Source organism: Felis catus, chromosome A2 (genome assembly GCF_018350175.1).
Source record: "Felis catus isolate Fca126 chromosome A2, F.catus_Fca126_mat1.0, whole genome shotgun sequence".
In the NCBI taxonomy this organism is placed as follows: Eukaryota; Metazoa; Chordata; class Mammalia; order Carnivora; family Felidae; genus Felis; species Felis catus.
The window spans coordinates 2,107,031-2,130,848 of record NC_058369.1 but is presented as its reverse complement, the minus strand read 5'-3'; the positions used below and the strand labels follow the sequence as shown (position 1 = coordinate 2,130,848).

Here is a 23,818-nt window from a genome sequence, read left to right as displayed (position 1 = left end):
TTACTTAGTTTTTGAGAGAGAGAGCATGAGCACGGGAGGGAAGACAGAGAGAGTGAGTCACAGAATCCGAAGCAGGCTCCAGGGTCTGTACTGTCAGCACAGATCCCAGCATGGGGCTAGAACCCACAAACCGTGAGATCATGACCTGAGCTGCAGTTAGACGCTCGATCAGCTGAGTCACCCCGGTGCCCTGTAAATCTGTATCTTATTTGATGTGCATATAGGTCTGTATCATTAAGACTCCACTGGGGCTCCTGGGTGACTCCATCAGTTAAACATTTGACTTTGGCTCAGGTTATGAATTCCCAGTTCATTAGATCAAGCCCTGCGTCAGGCTCTGTGGTGACAGCTTGGAGCCTGGAGTCTTCTTTGGATTCCGTGTCTCCCTCTCTCTCTGCCCCCACCCCACATTCTCTCTTTCTCTCTCTCTCTCTCTCTCAAAAATTAAAAAATATATATTAAAAAAGAAAAGACTGCATTACTTTCTGCTGTAGGGACCCACCAAAATTTATTGAATTACTTGTCACTGGACCTTTTTGTTTCACTAATATTTACATATTGTAAACTCACCTAAAACAACATCTTTGTCTCTGGTATAGGTATTTCCTTAGGATACAGTCCTAGCACGGGAATGGTAAGGTCTAAGAGGTTATGAGAATTCGTAAGGCTTTATGACCTTGTCTTCAGGTGTATCTGTTATATCTTGCTTCCAAACCAGTTCCTCTGTGTAGCCAATCCCCTGTCTAAAGCTTTCAACACAGGTGGAGACAGCCAGAGCACCCCAATCAACACTCCTGCCGAGTCTGTTGGCCTTTAGGTGGTTGAGCCACTGAGGCATGACCTGGAATTCAAATATTCTCTTGGCCCCACAGGGGCAAACTGGAATATCCTTTTCTTGAGGGACATTTTCACCAGAGATCCAGATGGGTGCAATCCCTCTGGCATATCTAAGAATCTGTTCTGGCTCTAGGGCTATTTTAGTTTTAAACTTCTGGAATTTTTATCTTCCTTGGGTTCATATTTTGCCGTGGAATCCAATTCTTCATCAGGTGCTTCACCCATGCTTCCTGTAATTTCTGCTTCCCTTCCCTTTTCAACATCTTCAAGTATAACCTCATCTTCTGTTCTTATTACAATTTCAAATTCTGATTGTCTACAAGCCTGCTTATGTCCCCATCTCCAGTCTGGAGTATGATGCTCCTTAGTTCGGTAACATGCCTCGTGACATCTGGAGCATGTTTGGGGGCTTAAACTGCCACCAACCCTGCAGAGATGAACCCCAGACTTGAGCTGGAGGCACACAGACTCCCCTGTCTCTGGAGGAGGGTCCTCAGAAAGTGGCTGATAAGAGTAAAAGTCATTTTTCCTGGGTAGCTGATTTCTAAGAACTTGCTTGGGATCCATGCTGACACTGCTTCCATGAAGCTCTGCTCAGCTGGTCTGGCTGAGGTGACAGCCACGGAGAAAGAGCGGAGGACTGCTCATGTGCTCGCACTCTTAAGAGCTGGTTCTTTGAAAAGATACAATTGATAAAATCTAACAAAACTAATCAAGAAAACAAGAGAGAAGACTCAAGATCAGAAATGAAAGAAAATTACAGTCGACACCACAGAAATAAATGGATTAAAAGAGATTACTTTGAGAAAATTTATACCAACAAATTGCACAATGTAGAAGAAATATACACACATTTAGAGGCTATAATCCTCAAGAGTAGATCAGGATGAAACAGAAAATGTAAACAGATCTATTACTAGAAACAAAATTGAATTACTAACCAAACCACTTCCTGGAAAAGTTCAGGACCACCCAGACAACCTCTCAGGGGCATTCTACCAACATATATAGAAGATGTAGGAGCCACACTACACAAACTATCCCAGACTGTAGAAGAGGGAGGAATACTTCTAAACTCTTTCAAGAGGGCAGAATTCCCCTCATATTAGACACCATACAAAAAAATTATAATATATAATATAATATGTCTACATGTTAGACTACTACATATACAGACTACTACATATTAGATGTATACTATATGTCTACATTATATAATATAATATGTCTACATATTAGACATCCGTACAAAAAAATTATGGATGAATTTCCCTGATGAAGATGGATAGAAAAATACCAAGCAAAATATCAGCAAACGGAATTCAAAATACATTCAAAAGAGCATTCTCCACAATATAGTGGGGCTTCAGGGATGCAAAGTTTTTTTTAATATACGTATATCAATCAACATGAGATACCACATTAATGAAATAATTTACAAAAATCATGTGATCATCTACATGGATGTAGAAAATCATTAGACAAAATTCAACCTCCATTCCATTGTTTTTTTTTTAAGTTTATTAACCTATTTTGAGAGACAGAGTGAGTGCGAGGTAGGGGAGGGCAGAGACAGAGGGAGAGAGAGACCCCAAGAAGGCTCCCTGCTATCAGCGTGTAGAACCCACCAACAGGGACATCATGATCTCGGCTGAGACCAAGAGTCAGAGATTCAACGGACTGAGCCACCAGAGTGTCCCAATCTCCATTCCCAATAAAAACTCTCAAAATGGGGTGTACACAAGGAATGTACCTCAAAGGCCATATATAACAGACTCACAGCTAACATACTCAATGGTGAAGAGCCAGAAGCTTTTCCTCTACGGTCAGGAACAAAGCAAGGATGTCCACTCTCACCACTTTCATTCAACATAGTCCTGGAAGTCCTAGCCATACTAGTCAGAGAAGATAAAGAAATAAGAAATATGGAGACTGTTAAGAAGGAAGAGAAAATTATCAGTATATGCAGATGATAAGAAACTATATATAGAAAGTCCCTAAGACTTTACAAAATTATTAGAAATAATAAATGAGTTTAGATTCATTACAGAATACAAAATTAATACACCCAAATCTGTTGCATTTCTATTCCTAATAAAAAAAATAGCAGATGAGAAACTAAGAAAACAAACTCATGTTCAATGTCTTCAAAAACAATAAAAGACAGTAAATGTATCCAATGAAGTTGAAAGACCTGTACTCTGAAAGGTATAAGACATTCAATGTACAAAATTGAAGATGATAAAATAAATTCAAAGATATACTATTGTCATGGATTGCAAGGATTAATATTGTTAAAAATGCCCATAGTGTGAAAAGCACTCCACATATTCAATGCAATCCCTATCAACATACTAACAGTATTTTTCAAAGATCTAGAGCAAGAAATTCTAAATTTTGTATGGAAACAGAAAAGATTCCAAATAACCAAAGCAGTTTTGAGAAAGCATACCAAAGCTGAAGATATAACAGTCCCAGATTTCAGACTCTATTAAACAAAACAGCATAATACTGGCACAAAAACAGACACAGAGCTCAAGGCAACAGAATAGAGAGTCCAGAAGTCAACCCATGTTTATGTGGCCAGATTATCTGCAAAGAAGGAGCTGAGAATATACAGTGGGGAAAAGACTGTCTCTCCAGTAAGTGGTGTTGGGAAAATGAGACAGCTCCCTGCAAGATGAAACGGCCAGCTTCGTACCCCTTACCTGGAAGGAAACTCCGTATGGATTAAGTACCTACATGTAAGACTTGAACATGTACACCTCTTAAGACAAAACAGAGGTGCTGAACTCATGGATGTCAGCCTTACCAATATTTTTGTGGAATTATCCCTTCAGTTAAGGGGAACAAAAGGAAAACTTAAAACTTGAAACAGCATAACATTTTCCCACAGAAAACATAACATGCCACTTAATTCATGAAAAGCTGCTCACTATCACTAATCATCAAGGAAATGCACATCAAAACCACAACGAACTATCTCTTCACAGAAGCCAGAATGGCTAGTATCAGAAAGATAAGAAATAACAAGTGATGGTGAAGGTGTGGAGGAAAAAATCTCCTTATTGTTGTTGGGATTTAAATTGGTGCAGCCACCTTGGAAAACAGTATGGAGTTTCCACAAAAAAGTAAACACGATTACCGTATGTCCATAATTCCACTTCTGGGTAGGTAAACTTAGCAAATTGGGGTGCCTGGGTGGCTCAGTCGGTTGAGCATCTGACTCTTGGTTTGGGCTCAGGTCATGATGTTATGGTTACTGGGTTTGAGTCTTGCATAGGTCTCTGTGCTAACAGTGCAGAGTCTACTTGGGATTCTCTCTCTTGCATTCTCTTTGCCTCTTCCCTGCTCGTGCTCTGTCTCAAAATAAATACACACGAAAATAATTTTTTAAATGCAAATAAATTTTTTAAAAGCTTGCTATGATTGGGGCACCTGGGTGGCTCAGTCGGTTAAGCGTCCGACTTCAGCTCAGGTCATGACCTCACAGTTTGTCAGTTCGAGCCCCAAGTCAGGCTCTGTGCTGACAGCTTAGAGCCTGGAGCCTGCTTCATATTCTGTTGTCTGTCTCCCTCTCTGCCCCTCCCCCACTCACACTCTGTCTCTGTCTCTTGCTCAAGAATAAATAAACATTAAAAATTTTTTCTAAAAAGCTTGCTATGAGGGAAGCATCATGATGAAGGTATGGACATATAGAAGTATATTCAATAGGAGTCAAAGTCATCACTTAAGACAGAAGTTCCGTTACAATAAATTTCATGTTTTTTCACATTAAACAACTGTCCAGGGACATGTGTGTTATGTGGAGCATCTCAGTTCCAGGCCTTGAAAACATCTCTGCTGAAAATCCCCAGCCCTGAAGGGCCTGTCCTGGATAATCCGAGAGTGAAAGAAACTCAGGGAGAAATCTTCATGAACTTGCATTCGGTAAGGTTTCTTAACTGACAGGATAATCACAAGGAACACAAGAAAAGTAGGTAAACGAGGCTTCAGCAGGATGAGAGTCTTGTGCATCAAAGGTCATTATCGAGAGATTGAAAGGACACCCATAAAATGGGAGAACAACCTTGTAAATCACATCCATGATAACATTTTATCATTCAGAATACACAAAGTCTTAAGTGAGTAACAAAAACCTGGCCCAGTCAGAAAGCGAGCAAAACCTTGATCAGCCATTTCTCTTAAGATGACGCACAAATGTCTAATAGACACATGAAACGATCCTCCCATCAGGACGATGCGAGTCAGAACCACGATGAGATGCCACTTCCCACTCAGGAGGACGGCTAGGAGCCAGAATCCAGAAAAGAAGTGGCGTCCAGGATGTGGATGGAGAAAGCGGAACCCTGCGCTTGGCTGGTGGGAGTGTCAGGGCAGCTGATGTGGAAAAAAGTTTGGTGGTTCCTCAAAAAGTGAAACACAGAACGGCAGTGTGACCCAAGTGTTTCAGGCCTACGTAAACGGAAACAGACACTCAGATGTGTGTACAGGAATGCCAGGTGCAAAACTTTTCTTGCGTTCCCCGCAAAAGAGGGAAACGTCCCAAGTGTCCCCCAGTGCGTGGATGGATGAACAGGGTGCGGCATAGACACAAGACGGACGGTGATTCAGCCCCAGAGAGGAATGAAGGACAGACACATCATGCACGTGAACGTATGGTGACAGTGTTATACCACGTGGAAGACACCAGCCACACAGACCACGTGGTGTGAGTCACTTACATTAAATAGAGTGGGCAAATCCGTAGAGACACGAAATATTTCAACAGTGCCCAGGAGGCATGATTTCCTGGCTATTGTGGCCTTTAAATTTGCTTAGGAAAATGGAGATATAAGTCGCACACCATGGGACTCACACATGTTTTTAAATGTTTATTTATTTTGAGAGAGGGAGCAGGGGTAGGGGCAGGGAGAGATGGGGACAGATCTGAAACGGACAATATACTGACAGCAGTAAGCCCAATATTGGGCTCCAACTCACTAACCAGGAGCTCATGACCTGAGCTGAAGTCCTTGGCTCAAGCAACTGAGTTGCCCAGGTGCTCCTGTGCTCACACTTTTAAGAGTAAAACTCAGTGTTCTCCCCTCCCCTCCCCTCCCCTCCCCTCCCCTCCCCTCCCCTCCCCTCCCCTCCCCTCCCCTCCCGTTGCGTGTTCCCAGAGCTGTCCCACATCAACACACCACCTGAAGAAGGAAATGGAGCTTTTACGTTCCACATTCACAGGGACTGATTACAAAGTGGATCTGCGTGACTTTCCTTGCAGAATATAACGCACACCTGAGTGTTGTAACGTGTCACACCTGTGGCTGTGCCCGGGCGACATTGCCTTCCGCTTGGTGACGTCACCGGTCATTGAGCTGTTCCTAAACACAGTGGTCCAGTGTGGACCACGGACAGAGGGTCACCGGGCCCTTCTGTCGCATCCTAATCCAGCGCCGGACAAGGGAGCCTCCGCAGAGAAACTGAGCCAGATTCCTGGGACAGAAGAGGGATGCGGCGGGGGAGGGGGGGGCGGGGGTTCAGCTCGCCCGGAGCGAATACCGCTGCGAGTGGAGCTGGGCGCGGACTGGGCGCAGGGGGTTGGGACACGTGTGTACCCCCAGCCTGTCACTCAGGGAGCAGGAGGCGGGGCCTGGAGGAGCTGTCCAATCTGGGGCCACAGGGGGGTTACCCTCCAATCAGACCGTGAAGGGCCGCAAGCCGTCCTATCACGGCGCGGGGGCCGCAATTATATCCCGGGAACCCTCCAATCAGGCCCGGGGGCGGGCGCGATCCCACCTCGTGGACGTGAACCCGCGTTCGCCGCGGGCTCTGGCTCCTCTGCGCGGAGCTGGCACCCGCCTGGGGCCGCAGTGCCGAGTGGAGGACGCGTGGAGAGCCCGGAGCGGAGCCGCCAGAGGGTGAGTCCGGCCCAAGTGAGACCCGGAGGGGCTCGTTCCCACCGGCAGGAACCCCTGGGAGGGGCCGCGGGCCCGGGTCTCCCAGACCCCGGGGGTCTGGACCCGATTTTCAGCCCTCGTCGGCGGGGTGGAGTTCCGGCGTTCTGTCCGCTCCCCGCGTCTTGGTTCTGGGGTCCCCTCCCGATTTTCTGCCGTGGGTCTCGGGTTGGGCTCCAGGTGTCCCGTCACCTCCCCGCGTGCGGGTTTTCCTGTGACCACCTGAGTCTCTTGCTGGTGGAAAGAGGAGGGGACCACCACGTGCGGGGGCAGTAAAACCTGGGAATTGGGGTCGGGGAACTCACGATGGACCTGAGAGATACATTCAAATCTGCGCCTGGCTGAGGACAGTTTATTACAATCAATTCCAACAGGACCAGCTCCCATCTCAGGGACCTGCCAGTGAAACAGAACCGGGGCGTGGCTATTCTGCGAGAGGGGGGTGGGCAGGAAGGCCCAGTGTCAGGATCCCGCCCCTGCGGTGCAGGAAGGCCTCGGTGGCTCAGGTCCCCAGGGCCTTGTTCCTCAGCTCAGTGGATGCTCGGCGTGTGGGCCTCCCACAATTCAAGGGAGGACAGTGGCCTGCGTAAAGTTTGGGTGGGAAAGGGGCGGTGGTGGACAGGTGGTCAAACCAGTGTCAAATGAAGATTCCCAATTGAGTAGGGAGACTCCTGTATTGAGGAGAATGATTACAAAGAGGGGCGAGGGGACTGTTGCACTAGGGGCAGGGGCTTTGCAGGGGGATGGTGTGTGTGTGGGGGGGGGGGCTGTTGCATTGGAGACAAGGGCTGTGCAGGGGGGTGGGGGGCTGTTGTATTAGGAGTAAGAGATACATCCACAGAGAGGACACTGTGAGCGTAAGACCTGTGAGTGTCTCAAGAGTCGTGTAGAAGGGAGGAGAGGAGGAAAGAAACCAGGCGTGAGCAGGTGTGGTGCTGACGTGGAGGTTCCCTGAGGCCAGCCTGTCCCCCTGTCCCCAGGAGGGGCTGTGTGTGGCCCAGGATGAGGGCAAGCCCACGTTCAGGGGTCTGGAGGAAGGAGAGAAGCCAAAGCAAAGCGGGACCAGCCAGCATTTTGTGCCCCCTGGTCCCGGGGACAAGCAGCTGAGCTGATCGCAGATGAGGCACAAAGTGTGGGTGTGGGGGTCTGTGCCAGGCCCTGTCGTGGGTGAGCCAGGGGGACTTCCTGTGAGTATTCTCTCTCTCTCTTTTTATATTTATTTTATTTATTTTGAGGCAGAGGGTGTGAGCAGGGGGAGGGGCGGAGAGACAGGGACGGAGAATCCCAAGCAGGCTCTGAACCCTCAGCTCAGAGCCCCATGTGGGGCTCGAACCCACGAACCATGACGTCACCACCTTAACCAAAATCAAGACTCACTTGATTTAACACTTAACCAACTGAGGCACCCAGGAGCACAGGGCTCAGGTAGGCGTCTGCAGGTCACCTGTCACCTGTGAGCAGGACCTGTCACCCTGTCCAGCTCAGCACGGATGGCTCTGTCCTCCACCAGCCTCGCGTTGAGCAGGTGTAAGACGCCCGAGTTCTTTCTGCCTCCTTTCTTCCCCTTCAGGGCAGAGGGTGGTAAGTGTGTCAGGTCGTTCCCGTCCCTGCTGACCCGGGTTACTGGGGGCTTTATCCGGAGAGCGTCCCCTGGGGAAAAGTGTCTCGGGACAGAACTGTCCTTCTCCATCAGGGTTGGGGGCTCCACGCCTTCATGCTGCTGTGGTGACTCCGGTGTTCACGAGCACTTCAGACCTTTGGGCCGTGTTTGCAGGTGTATGATTTTCCTCTTGTAGTGCGTGAGTGTCTGTCCCTGGGGACTGCTGTTCTTCTTTCTTTGCAGCCCCACCTCTGTTCTCATCACCAAGCAGTGCACGGCTTGATTTTGCCCCTGTTGAACTTGCAATGAGGGGGTAATCCTAGAATAGTCTTTGATGTCACGGGAGCGTGTGGTTTCACAGCCCTGCTCTGTCTCACCTGGGCAGGTGTCTGAGGCTCAGGTGGTTCGGCCAGCGTACTCCTTTCTAGTGCTTCTGTGCCGTGGGGCACGTCACGGTTGGTCAGTGCTACTGCCTTCGTTCTTATTTTTGTATCCAAGCGCACAATGCCACTAACATTTCTATACTTTAGGGAAAAATTGTGGGATGGAACGTTGTGGCTAACTTCAGTTTACCAGGAAATGCTGGTGGGTCGTAGGAGTTGTGCCCTCTGTTCCCCCACTTTGTGCCTTCCACGTGATTGCCAGCACGTAGAAATGCCTCGCGTGTTTCTTTCCATCTAACATGTGAGCCAGGATCTCCCTGTTTTGACATATAGTCTTGACTTGTAATTAAGGTAGTGCAGGCATTTTCTCCTGGAGGGTGGTTTATACTTTCACTCTCTTTATTCAGTGCTACTGAATATATATATATATTTTTACATATTTATTTTGAAAGCGAGCACCAGGGAGAGGGGGCAGAGAGAGAGAGAGAGAGAATCCCAAGCAGGCTCCCTACCGTCAGCACGAAGCCAGAAGTGGGGCTTGAACTCACGAACACGTGAGATCACAGTCTGAGCTGAAGTGTGACAGTCAACTGACTGAGCCACCCAGGCACCCCCTGGGCTCCTCTTAATTTTAAGACAATCATGATTATCAGTACCTTCCTTTAGAACTTACTCTTCTTCAGGGGTGCCTGGGTGGCGCAGTCGGTTAAGCATCTGACTTCAGCCAGGTCACGATCTCGTGGTCCGTGAGTTCGAGCCCCGCGTCGGGCTCTGGGCTGATGGCTCCGAGCCTGGAGCCTGTTTCCGATTCTGTGTCTCCCTCTCTCTCTGCCCCTCCCCTGTTCATGCTCTGTCTCTCTCTGTCCCAAAAATAAATAAATGTTGAAAAAAAAATTAAAAAAAAAAACTTACTCTTCTTCCCTTTATATAAGGTAACCTTGTAATAGGAAGTCCTAGAACACTTGTGTTGACATTCTTCTGGCCTACTGCACTGTCCCAATTCTTTGGTTATTTAAATGCCTTAATGTGTTTTAGGGAAAGTCTCTTCCCCCTTTTTCTGTAGAAAACTCAGCTATTTACGGACATTTGCCTTCAATTTCAGGCTTTCAAAGTAGTTTATCTTTTTTGATGTTTATTTTTGATAGAGACAGAGCATGAGTGGGGGAGGGGCAGAGAGAGAGGGAGACACAGAATTCAAAGTAGGCTCGAAGCTCTGAACTGTCCACACAGAGCCCTACACAGGGCTTGAATTCAGAACCGTGATATCGTGACCTGAGCCAACGTCAGACGCTTAACCAACTGAATCACCGAGACGCTCCTTAAACTAGTTTTCCATAAACTCAAAACTAAAAAGTCCAACCTGGTTTGGATTTAATGGAATTTCATCAAAGGTCTAGAGTTGGTGTTGTGGTGGGTGGTTCTCTTTCCGAGATCATGTGCCGACCTTCCATTTCTGCCTTTCCACTTTGGTGTCATCCAGTAGCATTTTATGATTTTTCCTTTATGGTCATTTTGTGTTTTTATTAGACCCTGCATCTGCAAAGCCTCTGGCTTTCCTATGTCTTTCAACTTTACTCAGAACGCCAGCTCTGACCCTTCTGGTCACTGCACTGGTAGGGATTTGCCCCACCTCAGGCAATGCTGGGCACCAGCTGGGTGTCCTACAATCTAACTCAATTCCAACACTTCCTACCTTGAGACAGTGTCAGACCCCACCAGAGAGGGGCTCAGTCCCATAAGACTCCCCACTCCACATGCCTACTGTGGTTAGTAGAGCTCTAGGTTACCCACAGCTGCCCCTTGGCTACGGACCAGAGGTTCCCATGATCCCCTCCTTGGATTTATTTGCCAGAGCATCTCACAGAACTCAGGGACCAAACACTTAACACTTTCCAGTTTATGAAAGAATATGATAAAGGATACAGATGAACAGCCAGACAGAGAGGTGCATAGGGGAGGACTGGGAAGGTCCTGAGCCCATCATCTTCCGGGTGTGGTTCAGATCACCCTGGTGGATGCTTTCTGAACCCCATACTGTTGGGATTCTAAAGGCTTCCTCACCTCAGCATACTCAATGATTAACTATGATTCCAGACCCTCTCCTGAGACTGGAGGATGGGGAGTAGGGATGAGAATTCCAGGCTTGTAATCATGGCTTGATCTTTTTTTTTTTAAGTAAATTTAATTTAATTTAGTTTTTAATTATTATTATTTTTAATTTATATCCAAGTTAGCATATAGTACAACAATGGTTTTCGGAGTAGATTCCTTAATGCCCCTTACCCATTTAGCCCATCCCCCCTTCCACAACCCATCCAGTAACCATCTGTTTGTTCTCCATATTTAAGAGTCTCTTATGTTTTTGTCCCCCTCCCTGTTTTTATATTATTTTTGCTTCCCTTCCCTTGTGTTCACCTGTTGTCTCTTAAAGTCCTTATATGAGTGAAGTCATATGATAATTGTCTTTCTCTGACTAATTTCGCTTAGCATAATACCCTCCAGTTCCATCCACATAGTTGCAAATGGCAAGATTTCATTCTTTTTGATTGCCGAGTAATACTCCATTGTATATATAGACCACATCTTCTTTATCCATTCATCCGTCGATGGACATTTGGGCTCCTTCCATACTTTGGCTATTGTCGATAGCACTGCTATAAACATTGGGGTGCATGTGCCCTTTCGAAACAACACACCTGTATCCCTTGGATAAGTACCTAATAGTGCAATTGCTCGGTCATAGGGTAGTTCTACTTTTAATTTTTTGAGGAACCTCCATACTATTTTCCAGAGTGGCTGCACCAGTTTGCATTCCCAACCGGAAATGCAAAAGAGATCCTCTCTCTCCGCATCCTCGCCAACATCTGTTGTTGCCTGAGTTGTTAATGTTAGCCATTCTGACAGGTGTGAGGTGGTATCTCTTTGTGGTTTTGATTTGCATTTCCATGATGATGAGTGATTGAGCATTTTTTCATGTGTCGGTTGGCCATCTGGATGTCTTTGGAGAAATGTCTATTTATGTCTTTTGCCCATTTCTTCACTGGATTATTTGTTTTTTTGGGTGTTGAATTTGATAAGTTCTTTATAGATTTTGGATACTAACCCTTTATCTGACGTGTCATCTGCAAATATCTTCTCCCATTCTGTCGGTTGCCTTTTAGTTTTGCTGATTGTTTCCTTTGCTGTGCAAAAGCTTTTTATTTTGATGAGGTCCCAGTAGTTCATTTTTGCTTTTGTTTCCCTTGCCTCTGGAGATGTGTTGAGTAAGAAGGTGCTGCAGCCGAGGTCAAAGAGGTTTTTGCCTGCTTTCTCCTCGAGGATTTTGATGGCTTCCTGTCTTCCATTTAGGTCTTTCATCCACTTTGAGTTTCTTTTTGTGTAAGGTGTAAGAAAGTGGTCCAGATTTATTTTTCTGCATATCTCAGAAAACTGCACCACTTGCTGAAAATACTGTCTTTATTCCATTGGATATTCTTTCCTGCTTTGTCAAAGATTAGCTGGCCATACATTTGTGGGTCCATTTCTGGGTTCTTTCTTCTGTTCCATTGATCTGAGTGTCTGTTTTTATGCCAGTACCATACTATCTTGATGATTACAGTTTTGTAGTATAGCTTGAAGTCTGGGATTGTGATGCCTCCTGATTTGGTTTTCTTTTTCAAGATCGCTTTGGCTATTCGGGGTCTTTTCTGGTTCCACACAAATTTTAGGATTATTTGTTCTAGCTCTATGTAGAATGCTGGTGTTATTTTGATAGGGATTGCATTGAATATGTAGATTGCTTTGGGTAGTATTGACAGTTTAATATTGTTTGTTCTTCCTATCCAGGAGCATGGAAAATGGAATATTTCCCCCCCCCCTTTTTTTTTTTTTGGTGTCTTCAATTTCTTTCATAACCTTTCTATAGTTTTCAGTGTATAGATTTTTCACCTCTTTGGTTGGATTTATTCTTGGTATTTAATGGTTTTTGGTGCAATTGTAAATGGGATCGATTCCTTGATTTCTCTTTCTGGGGCTTCATTGTTGGTGTATAGGAATGCAACCTATTTCTGTGCATTGATTTTATATCCTGCAACGTTGCTGAATTCATGGATTAGTTCTAGCAGTTTCTGGTGGAATCTTTTGGGTTTTCCATATAGAGTATCATGTCATCTGCAAAGAGTAAAAGTCTGACCTCCTCCTGGCCGATTTCGATGCCTTTTATTTCTTTGTGTTGTCTGATTGCAGAGGCTAAGACTTCCAATACCATGTTGAATAACAGTGGCAAGAGTGGACATCCCTGTCTTGTTCCCGACCTTATGGGAAACCTCTCAGTTTTTCCCCATTGAGGATGATATTAGCATTGGGTCATTCATATATGGCCTTTATGATCTTGAGGTATGATCCTTCTATCCCTACTTTCTTGAGGGTTTTTATCAAGAAAGGGTGCTGTATTTTGTCAATTTTTTTCTCTGCATCTATTGAGAGGATCACATGGTTCTTGTCCTTTCTTTTATTGATGTGGTGTGTCACATTGATTGTTTTGTGGGTATTGAACCAGCCCTGTGTCCCAGGTATAAATCCCACTTGGTCGTGATGAATAATTGTTTTTAAATGTATTGTTAGATGCAGTTGGCTAATATCTTGTTGAGGATTTTTGCATCCATGTTCATCAGGGAAATTGGTCTATAGTTCTCCTTTTTAGTGGGGTCTTTGTCTGCTTTTGGAATCAAGGTAATGCTGGCTTCATAGAAAGAGTTTGGAAGTTTTCCTTCCATTTCTACTTTATGAAACAGCTTCAAGAGAATAGGTGTTAACTCTTCCTTAAATGTTTGGTGAAAGCCATCTGGCCCTGGACTCTTGTTTTTTGGCAGATTTTTGATTACTAATTCAATTTCTTTATTGGTTATGGGTCTATTCAAATTTTCTATTTCTTCCTGTTTCAGTTTTGGTAGTGTATATGTTTCTAGGAATTTGTCCATTTCTTCCATATTGCCCATTTTATTGACATATAATTGCTCATAATATTCTCTTATTATTGTTTTTATTTCTGCTGTGTTGGTTGTGATCTCTCCTCTTTCATTCTTGATTTTACTTATTTGGGTCCTTTCCTTTTTCTTCTTGATCAAACTGGCTAGTGGTTTATCAATTTTGTTAATTCTTTCAAAGAACCAGCTTCTGGTTTCATTGATCTATTCTGGGTTTTTTTTGTTTTTTGTTTTTTTTTTGGTTACGATAGCATTAATTTCTGCTCTAATCATTATTATTTCCTGTCTTCTGCTGGTTTTGGGTTTTATTTGCTGTTCTTTTTACAGCTCCTTAAGGCGTAAGGTTAGGTTGTGTATCTGAGATCTTTCTTCCTTCTTTAGGAAGGCCTGGATTGCTATAAAATTTCCTCTTATGACTGCCTTTGCTGCATCCCAGAGGTTTTGGGTTGTGGTGCTATCATTTTCATGGACTTCCATATACTTTTTAATTTCCTCTTTAACTGCTCGGTTAACTCATTCATTCTTTAGTAGGATGTTCTTCAGTCTCCAAATATTTGTTACCTTTCCAAATTTTTTCTTGTGGTTGATTTGAGTTTCATAGCGTTGTGGTCTGAAAATATGCACGGTATGATCTCGATCTTTTTGTACTTAGGGCTGATTTGTGTCCCAGTATATGGTCTATTCTGGAGAACATTCCATGTGTACTGGAGAAGAATGTATATTCTGCTACTTTAGGATGAAATGTTCTGAATATATCTGTTAAGTCCGTCTGGTCCAATATGTCATTCAAAGCCATTGTTTCCTTGTTGATTTTTTGATTAGATGATCTGTGCATTGCTGTGAGTGGGGTGTTGAAGTCTCTTACTATTACGGTATTACTATTGATGAGTTTCTTTATGCTTGTGATTAATTGATTTATATATTTGGGTGCTCTCACATTTGGCGCATAAATGTTTACAATTGTTAGGTCTTCTTGGTGGACAGACCCCTTGATTATGATATAATGCCCTTCTGCATCTCTTGATACAGTCTTTATTTTAAAGTCTAGATTGTCTGATATAAGTATGGCTGCTCTGGCTTTCTTTTGTTGACCATTAGCATGATAGATGGTTCTCCATCCCCTTATTTTCAATCTGTAGGTGTCTTTAGGTCTAAAGTGGGTCTCTTGTAAACAGCACATGGATGGATCTTGTTTTCTTATCCACTCTGTTACCCTATGTCTTTTGATTGGAGCATTGAGTCCATTGAGTTTAGAGTGAGTACTGAACAATATGAATTTATTGCCATTATGATGCTTGTAGAGTTGGAGTTTCTGGTGGTGGTCTCTGATCCTTTCTAATCTTTGTTGCTTTGGTATTTATATACCAAATATACTGGAGAGGTCCTGTTAATTCCCCAGAGTGTTGTGTCTGTTATGCCTGCTTGCCCAGACTTTGTGAGACAACTGTAGTTTTACCCCTAAGAACTGTGCCATAGACCTGGTGTGACTTATCCCAGTAGAAACCCTTCGGAGTGAAAGTAATCAGAGTGGCCACTGGATTTCAGATGAGGACGAATCCCAGGCCAGGAGTCACAAGCACCCAGATGGGAGAGTCCCTTCCAAGGAATCTGCCCCTGTTCCCAGCAGAAATCAGGATACCAGAGGGCAGAACGTCAGAAGGACTATAGATAGTCCCCCATGTGGGTCACCAAATTCGTAATTGAACCAACAGGGTTTTTCTCCTTGGTGACTCATACATAGAAAATACATCAGGTGAGTGGCCACACAAAGGAAACTTTATTGGCAGCCGATGCAGAGATCAGGAGATCATGGAGAATAACTTCCAAAGCCCTGACTCCCTGGAGGAAGGGTGGATGGGCTCCTCTGGTTTAGGGCTGGGATGGATATTTCCATGGGGAAGCCTCGTCATCCTGTGTGGGGTGGGCAGGAGGGGTGCTACGGGTGAGCCTTAGGGCAGCAGGCCTGTCCCCACATTGTAGGTCACGTAAACGAGATTGTGCTCCTCCCCCAGGGGAGACTTTAGTGTGATAATGAGGTAAAGGTAATTGCCAGTCACTCCAGAGGTCACTCCAGGTCCATTTGCACAGGCGTGAGTCTGGGACAAGACCGTCCAGGCAGTCAGTGTCACCTGAGGGGTGGTTTTAGGTTTCATTTGCCTGAGATAAACCAGAAAGAAGAACTTAAGGAAAAATGTGGGACAAAGGGCAGTGAGTACAAGCGGGTGCACAGTAGAGGTCAGGTCTTGGGGTGTAGCTGGTGACAGTATTTGTTTGCAAAGGTAAAGTTTAGCTTAACAGAGAGTCTTTTCCTATCTGGAAGCACAAACATTAGGTAAACATGAATGTTCCCTGGCACCTGGGGGGCTCAGTCAGTTAAGTGTCCGACTCTTGATTTCTGCTCAGGTCTTATGGTTCATGAGTTCGAGCCCTGCATTGGTCTCTGTGCTGACAGTGTGGAGCCTGTTTGGGGTTCTCGCTCTCCCTCTCTTACTGCCCCTCCCTGCTCTCTCTCCCTCTCAAAATAAAGAAATAAATTTAAAAAAACCGTAATGTTTTTTTTTTTAATTTTTTTTTCAACGTTTATTTATTTTTGGGACAGAGAGAGACAAAGCATGAACGGGGGAGGGGCAGAGAGAGAGGGAGACACAGAATCGGAAACAGGCTCCAGGCTCCGAGCCATCAGCCCAGAGCCCGACGCGGGGCTCGAACTCACGGACCGCGAGATCGTGACCTGGCTGAAGTCGGACGCTTAACCGACTGCGCCACCCAGGCGCCCCAAAAACCGTAATGTTTTAAACAAGAGGCATAACAACTAGAATCCTCCTCCTCAGTTCATCCCACCCTGTGTTATTCTTGCTGTGTTGGAATCCGGTTTTTCCACTAGTTCCAGTAATGCTTTCACAGTTCAGTTCCCTGATTCTATGGTTATCAGAATCCTGTCTTGTCAAAAGTCCTTTCCACAAATCCCCTTGAAAATGAAGCACTTTTGCAGAAGCATCAAAGCAAAAACAATAGCTGTAAATGACAAAAGACTACATACAATATGGCCATGGTTAAAGATCTGACGAGAAGCTTTGAATGTGGCAGACATGGACATTTGGTTATTTCTGTGACACTCACAACTTCAGTAATTAGAATTACAGGTGCTTCCATACCAGGGCATATCAGATTTCTAGGAGTTTCATCTAATTTCTAGAACACTTATATACCCACACAAATACAGCCTAAAGAAGGCTTAATATTACTTCTTATTTGACAGAGCTTCCCATGTAGTTTAATGTATCCACTAAGTCTACTTCAACATAAATCCTCTAGAATGTTCCAGGAACCCTTCTGGGGAAATCCCAACTTTTTTTCCATGTCAAGAAGATTTAGAATTTGATTTGGGGAAGTTTATCAGAAACATCAAAAGGAGTTTTAAAGCACTTGGTCAAGTAGAACCATAGGTCACTGTGAAACAACATGTTGGTTATTAACCAAAATGACAATAAAATAAAGACAAATACAGCAGATTATGTGGTGGTTGGCAAAACTTAACTTTTAATATTCTTAAGTAATCAAAGACCTGATAAACACAGGAAATTACGTTGGTGAAACAGAATCCTTGTTTTCTAGGCATGACCATTAGAAGATTAAAAAAACCCTTCATAATCTTTTATCAAGAACACTACAATAGTTCAAAAAAACTTAATTTTCTTTTATCTGTTAAAAAGATAAAGTTCCAGTTTTACCTAAGTGCACTATTGATATTAAAGCTTATTTTGAAAATCCTTATAAGAAATCCATTCGATCTTATCTGTTTTGATCACACATAAAATTTGTTTGCCAAGATTCCTTTTTCATAAGCCTACAACTTCCTGTGTCTATTTTAGCCGGTCCCTTGTTCTCTCCCATTCAGAAATAATCAGCTTTACTTTAGAACAAAATTACTTTTGTTTCCCTCAAAAAAAAAAAAAAAAAAAAAAAGAAGCATTTCCATTCCTCATACCTTTTCTTACCAAAAACATTCTAGTTTCTTACATAGAGAGTTGATGCTGTTATTATTTCTAGAATTAAATATATATTAATTATATTTCTTTAAAAAAATTTTTTTTAACGTTTATTTATTTATTTTTTTTAAATTTTATTTTCAACGTTTCTTTATTTTTGGGACAGAGAGAGACAGAGCATGAACGGGGGAGGGTCAGAGAGAGAGGGAGACACAGAATCGGAAGCAGGCTCCAGGCTCTGAGCCATCAGCCCAGAGCCCGACGCGGGGCTCGAACTCACGGACCGCGAGATCGTGACCTGGCTGAAGTCGGACGCTTAACCGACTGCGCCATCCAGGCGCCCCTTAACGTTTATTTTTGAGACAGAGAAAGACAAAGCATGAATGGGGGAGGGTCAGAGAGAGGGAGACACAGAATCCAAAACAGGCTCCAGGCTCTGAGCTGTCAGCACAGAGCCCGACGCGGGGCTTGAACTCATGGACCGCGAGATCATGACCAGAGCTGAAGTCGGCCGCTTAACCGACTGAGCCACCCAGGCGCCCCAATTATATTTCTTAACTTTTAGAACCTCCAATTACTAGTGAAAACTAATCAGTGAGCAATTGTGAGCTGTTTATTACATCAGCATTCTTTAGATTGGCAAACTTATGAATATGTTTCATAATTTCTAGAAACATATGCTTCTTACTAGTATGATCTTTCAGTAAAGCATAAGATGTGTTTATCAACAGACTCAAAATTATCTTTTTGTAATAAGACAAAAGTTAGGTAAACTTGGACTTGTTTAGCAATTAAATGTTTTAGCATTTTATTTGCAAACATTTATTATTCAGTGAACTCCCATCACTTAATTTAACATAGCAAAATTCTTAGCTTTATTTTATCTTTCTATCTATCTATCTATCTATCATAGCAAAATTCTAAGAATGGGAGTTACCAAAGAGATTTGGAAAGCCATTTAAGCAGACATACTGTAAAACATAATTATTACTAAAAAGTTCACCTAAAACTTCTTACATCTATCTAAATAATTTGCTTCTGGCAATTATGTTTAGATTATCCAGGGACTCTTCATGAAACGATGAAAAAAAAATCAGCCATCATTCTAAGTTATTTTTGCTGGCAAATTTTGCGACAGAGTGAACTTATGAACTTATTTGATGAGTAAGCGTAGGTAGGATAAAAGTTTTCTATTTAATGTTATTAACTAAAGACATGCTTATTTCAGTCAGCAAACTTCAATTAGCTTTTATTTATTAAAGGTTAATTCTAGATCATATGAAACTGAGAAACATTTGGATTAGTTTTTATATTTCTGAAAGTTTTAGAATAGCCACCCCTTATCAGTTCTTGCCTTCAAACCAGATAAACAGAACTCTTCCATAAATTAATTTTGGCAAAGCCATCCAGAAGCAGAAAAATACCATACAATGCATGGTTGTTTTTTTTTTTGTTTTTTTTTTTTGTTCGTGAATATTTATTAAGTGGCTATGATCTGCCAGGTTCAGGTTAATCTTCATTGTGGGGACAGAGGAAGAACAAGAAAAGTCTGTGCCCTCAGGGAGTTTACATTCTGGTGGGGATAGAAAATACGAGGTATACAAATAAATGGAGACAGCCAGTGACGAGGTCATCAAGAAACTAGGCAGAGACAGGGTACGAGCTTGGGTGGCAGGGAGGGCCTCTGTCTGAGGTCACTGTGGAACGACAGGACAGAGCCAGACAGTAAGCAACTAGGGGAAAGCATGTATGAACAGATGCAGAGACCTTATAGTCCCTAAGATTTGTGGAGATGTTTCATTTGTTCAATTTCCAGTTACTTCCTCTCCCTCTTTGTTTGTGATGAGAAACCTCTCCCTAAAGTTTGCACTTCAAAGAATGGCTCTTAGATGTTAGACAAGATGGGTAGAAAGTCTACATGACAGAGGCACAAAGAAAGTGTCCAAGTTTCTCCAAGGACTTTGGTTTCTCAGGACAACATGAACCTTTGGAGACAAAGAGGGGAGGTTTGGGAATTGGCCAAAATGACAGGCTGAAGGAGTTTGCCTTGTTTTTGGATAATTCTTGGGCCGTAATTAAAGATAAGGACATTCGCAGGGCACCTGGGTGACTCAGTTAAGCGTCAACTTCAGCTCAGATCATGATCTCATGGTTCATGAGTTACAACCTCACGTCGGGCTCTGTGCTGTCAGCTCAGAGCCTGGAGCCTGCTTCAGATTCATTCTCTCTCTCTCTGCCTTTCCCTCCCTTGTACTCTCTCAAAAATAAAACATTTTTTAAAAAGATAAGGACATTTGCTCTCAATTCCTCAGAGAATTATATTGCAACTTAAATGACATCTTGGGTTGATCTACCCATCCAACTACATTATCCTCAGTTTACTTCTTTCTCTCTGGGTACCTGGTTTTATTTTACCTTAGGAGAGAAAGCCTAAATTCCTATCAGGCTGAAAATATCAGCTTCCAATGTTGCCAACTTTTGACCACAGAGCTACTTTAAAAAAATTCTTTTGGGGCGCCTGGGTGGCGCAGTCGGTTAAGCGTCCGACTTCAGCCAGGTCACGATCTCGCGGTCTGTGGGTTCGAGCCCCGCGTCAGGCTCTGGGCTGATGGCTCAGAGCCTGGAGCCTGTTTCCGATTCTGTGTCTCCCTCTCTCTCTGCCCCTCCCCCGTTCATGCTCTGTCTCTCTCTGTCTGTCTCTCTCAAAAATAAATAAACGTTGAAAAAAAAATTAAAAAAAAAATTCTTTTGAAGATCGTGTCAGTTTTCAGCCCAAACAGTAAATAACTGATGGCAGTATTGAGTAACTTATCCCCGCCCCCTCCAAAGGAGGATGCAAAGGATACTGCCTTCCCAGGATACAGAGTCACTCCCAAATTTAGCCATAAGGAAGAAGTGACAACCTGTGTGTCCCAGGCAGGCAGACAAAATGAGCCAAGCAAGAAAGCAACAGCTATACCTGGGAGAGAAAGGACCAATAACCAGTGGGTCTGGATTTGGAAAGGAGGAGGCATCATGGAATTTTATCGTCTTATCCTGCCAGCCCCTGAACATCAGCCTTCAGCTGGTCATTTGTGGGAGAGCCCAGGAGAAATTCTAGTCCTCTGTTCCCTCTGTGATGGTGGGGGTGAGGGTGAGTAGCCACTGATTTTTCTAACTCTTCTCTGAATTTCGTATAATCTGCTGAAAAGATCTGCTGCTGTTCAGAGGACAAGAATTCTTTGGGTAGGGGCCCAGGACAGATCCATAAAGAACGTTACAGAGGAAGACCAGAGGCTGGCAAGCCCTGCCTGTCCCGGGTGCTTCTGACTTCCAGCATTTACCTGAGAAACCTGCATACCCCCAGGCCTAGAGAATGAAGGGAAGCTAAAACAGGCAGATGGGGCCGCATTGTGATAAGGGGAATTTGCACTGAATTTAATTTTTGTTCTAATTTCTGTTCTTCATCTTAAGGGACTCCCTAAGGCTAGCCGTTACATTTTTTTGGTGCTAGGTGTCTCCACAGGTGCCAATAAATTGATTGTTTAGGATGACAACTCTTCTAAGTTTTTTTTTTTTTTTCTCTCAAATATAGCCAATTCAAAGGATCCATCATCTGGTCATTGATGCATTGATGAGTGGTATCTGTCAATAGCGATTCAAACCATGAAGGCTTTTTGTGGCCCAAAGAGGCCTCACACAAGAGACTATGAAATATGCAGTGTTTACAAGATCCAGAAAGTTCATTCCCAGAGAGTGTAAGAAAGCAAAGGCCTTCATTCATAAGCAGCAAGGATGGTGTAGTCCAGTTCCCAGGAGAACATGAAATGCCTCCAGCCACAAACCCCCTTCACTGGGCAGGTGCTCACTAACAAAGTAATGACGATTGAAATGACAAAGACCCCTCATGGACTGGGACCCTTGATGACAATTCCCCTGAGGCTTGGCATGGCTCAATTGTGCTGCTTGGAACCCCAGCCTATTCAACGAGATGCGATGTCGCACCCCATTAAGTGTACCATCCAGATGGTGGAGCCCAGAAAGAATATTCTCAGTGGTCACAAAACCATATTCTCAGGATATAGAACAAGACAAAAGTTTTTTTTACATGCACATTAACAGCTTTAGCTGAATCTTGGGTCTCTCAGAGCCAAACTACTACCTCTCTCTCTGTGCCTGTCAATTGTGTGGCTTTGGCTTTCAGATGTCCCTTAGCAGCAGACTTCCCCTCGTGTGCACGTTAACCCATGGCAGAGTTTGGCCAGAAAGACGTGGTCTGGTGAGAGCAGAGCAGCCACCAGTCTGGGACACAGGCTTGGACAGCAGCCTCACGTGCAGAGTTGTGCCCTGTGGTTTCCCTTATAACAAACAACACAACAGAGAAAAACTAGGACCATCTCTGAGAAAAAAAGGACCACTAGAGTTGCTAATCCCAGGGAACCAGTTCCACAAATAAGTTCTCCTGCTAATCTAAGTTTAGAAAAGGAAAAAAAAAAAAAAAAGGGAAGGAGACTCACCACTGCTTCCACTGGACTGTGCAGGTAGACACCCAAGACTCCAATGTAAGAATTCTTAGTTTTTGCCAGCTCTTCTCAGAGGTCCCAGGATCTTTCTACTGCAACAGGTGTGGGGTGAGCAGTACCCAGATAGTGAGGTCTCCTGGCTGGCTTGCCAAAAGTGTTGGGGAGGAAAAATCTTCCTGTACCCTTCAAAGGTTCTTCTGGCTGGTGTAAGAATTACATTGACATGGGACACATTAATAGGAAGAAATCAAACTTAATTTTGTAACATATGGGAACCTAACATACAAGAGAAATTCAAAGACAGGTAAAATGAGGTATGTATGCCATCCTGAGCATAGGAATGGGATAGGGGCCTGGGGCTTCAAAAGGGAGGAGGGCAAATTCACAGGCCAATAAGAAGAGATGTTTGGGGGCACCTGGGTGGCTCCATCAGTTAAGTGTCCGACTCTTGATCTCGGCTTGGGTCATGATCTCATGGTTTGTGAGTTTCAGCCCCATGTTGGGCTTTGCACTGACAGCACAGAGTCTCCTTGGGATTCTGTCTCTCCCTCTCTCTGCCCCTCTCCTGCTGTCTGTCTCTCTCAAAATAAGTAAACAAACCTAAAAAAACAGATGTTTGGTAATCAGATGTTTGCCTTGTCATACAGATAGGTCACTCAGATAAGATTTATCTTTTTAATTGACTCTTATCTGGGAAAGGCCCCCAACTTGGATTTTTCTAGGTAGTTAAGGGAGGGACCAAAGTTTCTCTCCGGGCATTAGATTCACAGGGTCTCTATTGCCTGCAGCTCAAAATAGTCCTTGTGCAAAAGTGGCATGTTTTAGATTTGATCTGAATCCCTTCAGGAGTGAAATATATTGAGTGAATCTAGGCCGGCCAAATAGAGGCCCTGAGCTTCTAGGATGTCATTTATCATCATCTCTATTACATTGGGGATGGGAGAATTAATGGCAGGAACATATGCATCTAAACTTCCATTGTTAGAGTCCATTCACTGCCACCCAGTTTTAACCTGGCACATTAGGCTACTGTGGGGCGGGGGGGGGGGGGGGGGGGGGGAGGGGGCGGCTAATGACCTCAGGATTAAGTGTGTTTTTCTTATGTTTGTTTATTTTTGAGAGAGAGGGTTGGGGGGAGGATCAGATAGAGGGAGAGAGAGAGGGAGACACAGAATCTGAAGCAGGCTCCAGGCTCTGAGCTGTCAGCACATGTCTTACACTGTGCTGCATTTACTGTTTGCAATGGCAGGGCAGTTGCTAATGCCAGTTGGCATTCCCTATGGATGATTAGCATCCTGTCTGTGGTGCCAGCTCTGATTTTTTAAGTTAGCATTTGTTAGGTGGAGCCCAGAGCCCTAGGGTTTCTAACGAACAGTCCTGGTTCAGCAAAAATCCAAGGGGAACTGAAGTAGAATTGATCACACACAGCTCTAGAAGAGGTGCATGGCACACTTGAGGGGCCAGCTGGGAGGTCACTGCAAGTGCCAGCAGAGTGTCTCCTGTAGAGAGAATACAGTCAGGTCATGTTTCATGATGCATTCTGACCACCTCTGCCTTTTGTTGTGTTGTATGGTCCTTTCACACTTAATGTCATCATCGATGTG

At 44.0% G+C, this 23,818-nt stretch overlaps 2 protein-coding genes across 2 annotated transcripts in view; one reads left to right on the top strand and one right to left on the bottom strand.

Annotated features, from left to right (window-relative positions):
• Positions 1-632: 632 nt before the first annotated feature.
• LOC105260516 (programmed cell death protein 2-like) lies at positions 633-1,404 on the bottom strand. Its single transcript, XM_045042103.1, is given in 2 exon segments — positions 633-999; positions 1,002-1,404. Coding segments are annotated over 2 exon segments (753 nt in total). The 3' UTR covers positions 633-649.
• A 1,227-nt stretch (positions 1,405-2,631) lies between these two features.
• LOC123381388 (zinc finger protein 669-like) overlaps positions 2,632-23,818 on the top strand; it is a 59,844-nt gene continuing 38,657 nt past the window's right edge. Inside the window, exons 1-2 of the mRNA XM_045042095.1 lie at positions 2,632-2,662; positions 6,595-6,740. Of these exons, the coding sequence (XP_044898030.1) occupies positions 2,632-2,662; positions 6,595-6,740 (177 nt within the window). The remainder of the gene's footprint in view (positions 2,663-6,594; positions 6,741-23,818) is intronic.